The following is a 9,852-nucleotide window of genomic DNA, read 5'->3' as shown; positions in this document are numbered from 1 at the left end:
CAAACAATAAATACATACATATTTACAAATAATAATAAAAAAAATTCTTGCAATAAAATGACTGAAATTATGAACCAAATAAACGGTGCAAATATTCCATTCGAAAAATCATAAGATATTATAACATATCAAATAATTTGAAGTAATATTACAAAAATCCAAATAAAAATGATTTTCATATTGAAAATATACATAAATATATAGATAATTATATAATTTTATAGTAAAATATAATATACATATAAAATATAAAAAATAATACGGTATTTATAACCCATTACCAAAAATACATAATTTTATGATGTTATAATATTTTGACTAAATTTAGTTTTGAAATACACGATCGGTCCTTTTTTCTGGTCAATGTCTTCTTTTAATCCATCTGAAATCATTATAAAAATTCTTTTATTTCATATTAATAAAATAAAAACTCAAATTTTATGGTGAAGTCATCGGTAAAGTAAGTGCATTCTGTACAAGAAAAATATAACGGTTTCCCATGAAGAGTAAAAAAAAACTCTCAAGTTAACATTGTACCGTCTTGATGAAAAGAATGCTCAAATATCTGGGTCACCCTTTGTTAATACGATATTGCTCAATCCGTCATCTATGGTCAGTTGGCGATATTTGCGAGCACGGTCAACATAATATGATTACGACAGTCGGTAGATAAAGACGCCGTTTTTAGTGCGGTCATTAGAGTGTCCAATAAGCAGTCTGAGGTGAAATAACAAAGCTCATCGAATTGAAAGAAGTCATATTTGATGTCAATTAAAAGCGTTAGTGATTGGAGAAACGAAAGTTGTTCAACTATAACAATTTATGGCAAAATATTACAACTACCAATTAACTCCTTCTTAGTGTCAAGTCAAAGAGTACACGCGGATCGACAAGTTAGTATTTAAATTCGAAATTATCAATTTATTTGTATTTTTAGATATTATGCGTTAAGGAATGTCAATCCATTCCACGGATACGTCAGTGTTGCCATCGCAAAAAGATGTATTATTTATTTTGTGTCGATATCGGTTTGGCTAACCACAGCGCAATCGTGCTCGGGATATCGAAAAAAAATCGTTGAAAGTTGAGCTTTTTGATTGGTTATCGATTTGAGCGTACCCAGGGAGGTGGAATACCATAGTGAGGAACCGAAAGACATCCGAACACCCAACCGTTAACTGGTTGCCTTGGTGCAGAATGGTAAATACCACAATAGGCATGTGGTTTGAGTGCTTTCCGAATTGACCGAATCTGACAAAAAGTTGGCAGAATAGAATTTGATCATTCTATTGAAGAACAAAATGAAACCTTAGCTCTATCTATGACTATACCTTTAAGCTTAAAAACTGATAATCACATTTTTTAAGTGGTAAATGTTATTTTGTTAATATTTTACTACTCGCATTCTGTCCACACTGAAGTCCTCCAGAACAATTTACAGCTGATGTAAATATTTGTAATACTGAAGTCTAACAAGGAGAAATTTTGTACTAGATGGGTTAAAGCAAAAAACACTGAAATCTCGTGTAACATGTTCAACACATTTAATATTTCAAGTTAACCTACCGGCGGGCGGCATTTCTAGTTTTTTCAAGTTTGCGAGGAGAAGCAATAAACATAATGTAGTGTAGCTAAATGTTATCCAAGTTCACTATATTTCTGCTCTGGGAGCACTATCCTCACTCATCTAGTCACTTGTCGAGTGAAGTAACCGTAACTCTTGGTGTCTCCAGTTATTGTACAAAGTGAGTCACACCTCCGCTCATAATAATATTACCGTATTATTATTTATTATTAATATTATTATTATGTAATGAGCAGGCAGCATTCTGCTGATGCGCTCATATCTGATTTCACAACAAGTTTGACAGTAATTGAGTTGTTATTATGTTCTTGACATGTAAGTATAATTCTCAATACCCTCCACTTTCTATTTTCATTTTAGTCAACCTCTTTCTCGTGTCTAACAAATAATAGAACATTGTTTTATTTTTATTTTAAATGAACAAATTTATAACTGTATATTTATGCAGGGTACGTTTTATAAGTGAAGATGACAAGGGCTGTTTGAAATGTGTCAAGCACGTTTGCAAAAATCATTCTGTTCGGGAAATAGCGTGTAAAACTTGCATTGCCACAGAGAATTCTGTCGAAAAATGAAGTAAGAAAAACTTTTTTAAATTTATTCCATTTTTAATCGATTTCAATTCTGTTTCAAAAATGATGTTAGAGTATCCAAAGTATTTCAATGAGATTCGTTTCAATAGGTTAAATAATATTTAACCTGTTATTTTCCGGAAGCAAAAATTACAAAAATAACCACAAAAGCGGAAAGTTACCTTTTCACAGACGATTGGAATTATGCCTTGCAAGGTTTCTTACTGCTTGCTGCGTTTGAGCTGCTGCTGGCTGCACTTGAGCTGCTTGCTGCATTCTTGCTGGCTGAGCTGCTTGAGCTACTGGCTGCGCTAGATGAGCTAGTTGCTGCATTCTTTGAATTAGCTGCGCTTGAGCTGCTGCTGGCTGCACTTGAGCTGCTTGCTGCATTTTTGCTGGCTGCTGAGCTACTTGAGCTACTGGCTGCGCTAGATGAGCTAGTTGCTGCATTCTTTGAATTTGCTGCACTTGAGCTGCTGCTGGCTGCACTTGAGCTGCTTGCTGCATTCTTGCTGGCTGCTGAGCTGCTTGAGCTACTGGCGGCGCTAGATGAGCTAGTTGCTGCATTCTTTGAATTTGCTGCACTCGAGCTGCTGCTGGCTGCGCTTGAGCTGTTTGCTGCATTCTTGCTGGCTGCTGAGCTGCTTGAGCTACTGGCTGCGCTAGATGAGCTAGTTGCTGCATTCTTTGAATTTGCTGCACTTGAGCTGCTGCTGGCTGCGCTTGAGCTGCTTGCTGCATTCTTGCTGGCTGCTGAACTGGCAGCAGAGCTGCTTGAGCTATTGGCTGCGCTTGATTTCTTAGAGTTGCTTGAGCTGCTTGCTGCACTTGCGGCACTGCTTGAGTTTTTGTTAGCTGAGCTGCTTGCTGAACTGGCTGAAGAGGAATTGCTTGAGCTGTTTTCCTTGCTACCACACTTTTTTCCACTGTTTGAGCTGTTGTTTGAGCTGGAAGCCGCGCTTGATGCGCTGCTTGCGCTGTTCTTTGATGAGCTACTTGCGCTACTGGCTGTATTGCTGCTTGATCCCTTGTTCGAAGAACTGCTTGAGCTGCTTGCTGCTGATGCAGCAGCTGCTGCGGCGGCTGCACTACTACTAGAGCTGGACGATGCGGCTGAGGAGCTTGAACTCTTTCCGCTGGATGAGCTGCTACTTGAACTAGCTGCTGCGGCAGCTGCTGCGGCGGCTGCACTACTGCTAGAGCTGGATGATGCGGCTGATGAGCTTGAACTCTTTCCACCGGATGAGCTGCTGCTAGAACTAGCTGCTGCGGCGGCTGCTGCTGCGGCTGCGCTGGATGAGCTGCTTGAGCTAGCTGATGCTGCTGATGAGCTGCTTGATCCCTTGTTAGCTGAACTGCTGGAGCTGGATGCTGAGCTGCTACTTGAGCTATTGTTAGAGCTACTTGAGCTACTGGATGCGCTGCTCGATGATGCACTTGAGGTGCTGGAGCCACCGCTTGAACTGCCACCGCATGGTTTACCTGGTGTGGTTGCTGCTTTTTTGGTTGTTGCTACCCTTGTGGTTGTTGGTGCTCTAGTTGTGGTGGTGGTAGTGGTAGTTGTGGTGGTTGTAGTAGTTGTTGTTGCTTCAGTGGTTGTGGTAGTTGGTGCACAGGTGGTGGTAGTTGTGATGGTTGTTGGTGCTTCGGTTGTTGTTGTGGTTGTTGTTGGTGCTTCGGTTGTTGTTGTTGTTGTTGGTGCTTCGGTTGTTGTTGTGGTTGTTGTTGGTGCTTCGGTTGTGGTTGTGGTTGTTGTAGGGGCTTCGGTGGTTGTTGTTGGTGCACAAGTGGTTGTTGTTGTGGTTGGTGCAGGGGTGGTGGTTATTGGTGCTTCAGTAGTTGTTGTTGGTGCACAAGTGGTGGTTGTTGTAGTTGTTGGTGCTTCAGTTGTTGTTGTTGGTGCACAGGTGGTAGTTGTTGTGGTTGTTGGTGCTTCAGTTGTTGTTGTTGGTGCACAGGTGGTGGTTGTTGTGGTTGTTGGTGCTTCAGTTGTTGTTGTTGGTGCACAGGTAGTGGTGGTTGGTGCAGGAGTGGTGGTTGTTGGTGCTTCAGTTGTTGTTGTTGGTGCACAGGTAGTGGTTGTTGTGGTGGTTGTAGGTGCTTCGGTTGTTGTTGTGGTTGTTGTTGGTGCTTCTGTTGTTGTTGTGGTTGTTGTTGGTGCTTCGGTTGTTGTTGTGGTTGTTGTTGGTGCTTCGGTTGTCGTTGTGGTGGTTGGTGCAGGAGTGGTGGTTGTTGGTGCTTCAGTTGTAGTTGTTGGTGCACAGGTGGTCGTTGTTGTGGTGGTGGTTGGTGCTTCGGTTGTTGTAGTAGGTGCTTTAGTGGTGGTGGTTGGTGCTCGAGTGGTGGTGGTTGGCGCTCGAGTAGTGGTTGCTTTCGTAGTCACTGGTCCGCAAGATCCAGAACCGGACGCTCCAGAGCTAGAACTGGAAGAGCTGGAAGATGAAGTGTTAGAACTGCTGCTGGCTGCAGATGATGAGCTGCTGCTTGAACTCTGATTTGATGAGCTGCTTGAACTACTTGCTGCACTTGAGGAGCCAGATGTGTTCTGGCTGCCTGAGTTGCTTGCACTGCTTGCTGCACTTGAACTAGCAGCACTGGTGTTGGAGGCAGCGCTCGAACTGCTTGCTGCACTTGAGGAACCAGATGTGTTCTTGCTACCAGAACTACTTGAACTGCTTGCAGCGCTTGAGGCGTTGCTTGCGTTTTTGTTGGCTGAACTGCTTGAACTGCTTGCTGCGCTTGAGGCGTTGCTTGCATTCTTGTTGGCTGAACTACTTGAACTGCTTGCTGCGCTTGAGGCGTTGCTTGCGTTCTTGTTGGATGAACTGCTTGAACTGCTTGCTGCGCTTGAGGCGTTGCTTGCGTTCTTGTTGGATGAAATGCTTGAACTGCTTGCTGCGCTTGAGGCGTTGCTTGCATTCTTGTTGGCTGAACTACTTGAACTGCTTGCTGCGCTTGAGGCGTTGCTTGCATTCTTGTTGGCTGAACTACTTGAACTGCTTGCTGCGCTTGAGGCGTTGCTTGCATTCTTGTTGGCTGAACTGCTTGAACTGCTTGCTGCGCTTGAGGCGTTGCTTGCATTCTTGTTGGCTGAACTACTTGAACTGCTTGCTGCGCTTGAGGCGTTGCTTGCGTTCTTGTTGGATGAACTGCTTGAACTGCTTGCTGCGCTTGAGGCGTTGCTTGCATTTTTGTTGGATGAACTGCTTGAACTGCTTGCTGCACTTGAGGCGTTGCTTGCGTTTTTGTTGGCTGAACTGCTCGAGCTGCTTGCTGCGCTTGAGGCGTTGCTCGCGTTCTTGTTAGCTGAACTAGAAGAGCTTGCTGCACTTGATGAGCTAGCTGCGCCCTTGTTAGCAGCGCTGCTTGAGCTGCTTGCTGCGCTTGAGGCGTTGCTTGCATTCTTGTTGGCTGAACTACTTGAACTGCTTGCTGCGCTTGAGGCGTTGCTTGCGTTTTTGCTGGCTGAACTACTTGAACTGCTTGCTGCGCTTGAGGCGTTGCTTGCGTTCTTGTTGGCTGAACTGCTTGAACTGCTTGCTGCACTTGAGGCATTGCTTGCATGCTTGTTAGCTGAACTACTTGAACTGCTTGCTGCGCTTGAAGCATTGCTTGCGTTCTTGTTGGCTGAACTGCTTGAGCTGCTTGCTGCGCTTGAGGCGTTGCTTGAGTTTTTGTTGGCTGAACTGCTTGAACTGCTTGCTGCACTTGAGGCGTTGCTTGCGTGCTTGTTAGCTGAACTACTAGAGCTGCTTGCTGCGCTTGAGGCATTGCTTGCGTTCTTGTTGGCTGAACTGCTTGAACTGCTTGCTGCACTTGAGGCGTTGCTTGCGTTCTTGTTGGATGAACTGCTTGAACTGCTTGCTGCACTTGAGGCATTGCTTGCGTTTTTGTTGGCTGAACTGCTTGAACTGCTTGCTGCACTTGAGGCGTTGCTTGCGTTTTTGTTGGCTGAACTGCTTGAACTGCTTGCTGCACTTGAGGCGTTGCTTGCGTTTTTGTTGGCTGAACTGCTTGAACTGCTTGCTGCACTTGAGGCGTTGCTTGCGTTTTTGTTGGCTGAACTGCTTGAACTGCTTGCTGCACTTGAGGCGTTGCTTGCGTGTTTGTTGGCTGAACTGCTTGAACTGCTTGCTGCACTTGAGGCGTTGCTTGCGTTTTTGTTGGCTGAACTGCTCGAGCTGCTTGCTGCGCTTGAGGCGTTGCTCGCGTTCTTGTTAGCTGAACTAGAAGAGCTTGCTGCACTTGATGAGCTAGCTGCGCTCTTGTTAGCTGCGCTGCTTGAGCTACTTGCTGCACTTGAACTGGTTGAACCCTTGTTAGATGCGCTGCTTGAGCTGCTTGCTGCACTTGAGGAGCTAGCTACGTTCTTGCTGCTTGATGAACTGGCAGCGCTGGACGCCGCACTGCTGCTTGTAGCTCCCTTCACTGGGGTACCATTGGTACCAGTGCAAGAGGGAACTGCACGAGCAGTGCTTCCCTAGAAAAAAAAACTTATCAGTTCAATTTCATCTTTTATATTATTTAAATTTGATAATTTCGTTGCGGGCCAGATTGGGAAAGGCTAGTTTAAAGAGACCATTTGACCTCTAAAACTGGCCTCTCTCGACCCATAGTCTAGCACTACGGCGAGTGAGATGGATTTATCACTCCTATTCATTCTGATCCCTAGATTCTTACTCACCCCTCATACCTATTTTCATTTCCAGAACTTGCTCTTCTTACTTTCACTAAAAAGTCCTTCTCCATAATGCAATCCCAAAGACGACATGCAAATTATGACAAGTGAAGGCTTAATGTAAAAAAATCATAAAATTCTAGAATTTTAGGATGCCTTGCTCTTCGTAATTCGCAAGATTATTTGTATTGGAGAACCAACTTGGTATGTTACCTTTTTACAAGTTTATTATAACTTTAGTGTTTTGTCATTATCTTATCACGGAGTCGTTTGAATCAAGTTCTCGGTTTCTGATTCACTTCCACTCTTTTGTCAGTGAATTGGCAACATTATTAAACTTTTTTCTCATTTTTCTGAAAAATACTCTCAATCTTATTTTGACAATTTAATCCTCAGATTACAAACGCTCATTATAAAATGTGCGTGATTTTCGCTCAATTGGAACTTTGTTTTTTTCGCAGAAAAAGAGACAATAGACATAGAAGGTACTAAGAAAAAAAATAAGGGCCGAAGATTTTAAGATATTGGAAAAAATAAACATTTATAAAGAAATAAATTACTAATTGGACACAATTTGTTTTTACTGAAATGTAAAATTGGATGAATTAAAAAAAAAAGTTGAAATGAAATAAGAAAGAAAAAAAAATAACACAAGAAAAGCCCATTGAGAGTGATTTTTGAACTCTACATTTGCCCAATTTGGGCTTATATTTAAAAAAAAATAAACATTTTTTTTTGTAATTTAAGCGGGACGGAGATCTACAATGCGATTGTAAATGAGAAGGAACGTTAAGCGGTTTGGCTAAATGGAAGATTCGTTTCTATTAAAATTTGAATTTGGTTCTTTTAGTGTTATATTATATGTTCTATGAGAGAAAAAGAAAACAAAATAATGCAATAAATTTAAAATTGAAGAATAATGAGGTCAAAACGAAATTTGTTATTGGACCGATCAAATATTAAAATTAAATGTTGCGTTAAATTGTAAATAGGACGACGGTAAAAAATAATTTAAGAATGGGAAAGTAAGATATTAAGAACTCCATTTAAAAAAGAGGATATAGATAAATCCAGAGATATCGGAGATAAAAAAGAAGGTGGTTAAAAGACAAAATACAGTCAATTAGATCTAGTAAGTCCATGGACCAGAGTATACTAATTTAAGAACTTCTATTAAAAAAATATATTTATCTTAGAAGCAAAAGAAAAATTGGATCAATTGCAACTGGAAGAACTGTGATATTTAAATCGAATAAATTATTATCCCACGAAACGAGACAAGATTTATTATTGCTTGGCAAAAATAAATAAACCCTCTTCAAAAGTGCAATAAAGAAAAGAGTTGGAACTAGGGAACTAATTCATAAAAAGTTAAAGTAAATCAAAAGACCAGAAAACATGGAGAGATGAACACCCAAGAAAAATAAAATATTGCAAAAAGAGAAACAAAGAAATGATGAAATTAATCACAAATCGTTGTTTGGGACGAGCAACAAACTCAGCTTTCGGCCATGTGGAAATCGTACAGAAAAACACCTTAACTAAAAAAACGAAACAAAGAATGTCTGAGACAGACAAAATATTCAACATATTTGACGTTCTAGATTAACGCTAATTATACATAAAAACACTACTAAACTAAATTTTTGACCAAAAACACAAATTTCGATACACACAAACTATTATTAGTAGACCAGTTAGACAAGCATACAAAAAAACAACTATGGCGTACAACGACTATTGGTGTGTTTAAATAGTACCAACAAAGTGCTTTACCAACGACGGTAAACACAAGCTTTGGGCAAAGACATCACAAATACCAGACAATAAAGCATTCAATAATCATTCAATTGATAAAAAAATTTAAAAAAAACATAAAACATTTAATTTTTTTAAATTTATTATTTTTACTTATATTATTTTATTTATAATTTGTTGAATTTTGATTGAATTTTATTAAATTGTAAAATGGGGGCCTCAGCACGGATAAACCACCCAGTCAGACTTAAATTATCAAATAATTTAACTTCATTGAATTTCATATACCCATAAGAGCTACTCGTTCTAAAGACCTGTTTATTTGTAACAATTCCTAGACTGAGTATTTCAAACTCTCGCTTGTACATAGATTACATGAAGTTTGTAATAGGTACGTAGATGTATTGGATCTTTTTAACTGCACAGAAGCTAGGTGCAAGAAGGCTATACTATCATATCTTCTAAATCATTACTAATATAACGTAAGTCTACTCATACTTGTTGATAATATTTTGTTTGTACTTGTATCTCCTTCTAGAATTCATTTTATACTTACTGTCATCATTTTACATGTCATTTTATAATGTTTATATTCAATAAATAAAGAATATTTTAAAATATGTAAGAGTAATTGTACCCAACATAACAGATACCCAACATAACAGAAAAAGAAAAACAGTTGACACTAAGGAACCATGAAATGGAAATTATTGATGAATTTAAGATTGTTTACATAAGATCAAAATCAGAAAATAGTTGAAAATAAGGAACCACGATATTAAAAGAAAAGAAAATATAAAATTACAAATAGTAATTATTGGACTTAACAAAGAATAGTAAATAATTGAACTTACATGGATAGCCACTAGGGCTACCAGGAAGAATAAGCAGAACTTCATCCTCGTCGCTGATTCAATTCTTCTGAGCTAAGTATGCTATCAATGCTCTGATGCTTGTTCGAGCAGATGAAACGATCGTTGAATGTTGTAAACTGATACGGCTAGGGCCTTATATCCACGTTGGTCTAGACTCGTGGATTACCAAAATTTGGTGAAGAAGCCAATTAATTTGTTTTGGGACAACTGTGCAAGTAAAGCTTGGTGATTTATGACTTTTTTCTAGGGTCGACAACAGTTTATTACGATACAAAATCGTTGTACGAAATCAAGCATGCATTTGTTGGTGCATTATTAATTAATTAATTAAGTATACTATCGGTGCTCATTCGAAAGGCATTATCAACCTGCATGCTTGTTTAC

General features: G+C 39.8%; 1 protein-coding gene across 1 annotated transcript; it reads right to left on the bottom strand.

Moving 5' to 3' along the window:
* LOC149416138 (uncharacterized) lies at positions 1-9,606 on the bottom strand. The gene is made up of 3 exons (XM_089641589.1): positions 9,448-9,606; positions 2,340-6,637; positions 1-382 (listed from the first exon to the last, which is right to left on the bottom strand). Exons 1-2 carry the CDS (start codon positions 9,490-9,492, stop codon positions 2,360-2,362), a joined length of 4,323 nt encoding a protein of 1,440 aa, XP_089497715.1. The 5' UTR covers positions 9,493-9,606; the 3' UTR covers positions 1-382; positions 2,340-2,359.
* Positions 9,607-9,852: the final 246 nt, after the last annotated feature.

This window comes from Hesperophylax consimilis, chromosome 17, assembly GCF_061612785.1.
Source record: "Hesperophylax consimilis isolate HC1 chromosome 17, BYU_Hcon_1.0, whole genome shotgun sequence".
NCBI lineage: Eukaryota > Metazoa > Arthropoda > Insecta > Trichoptera > Limnephilidae > Hesperophylax > Hesperophylax consimilis.
Note: the sequence above shows the minus strand (reverse complement) of the source record. Positions and strands in the feature narration are given on the sequence as shown.

Coding starts and splice junctions, on each gene's coding strand:
- LOC149416138 (XM_089641589.1), bottom strand. CDS start 9,492: ATGAAGTTCTGCTTATTCTTCCTGGTAGCCCTAGTGGCTATCCAT. Junction 6,638..9,447: donor TAGCCCTAGTGGCTATCCAT/GTAAGTTCAATT, acceptor TTTTTTTTCTAG/GGAAGCACTGCTCGTGCAGT.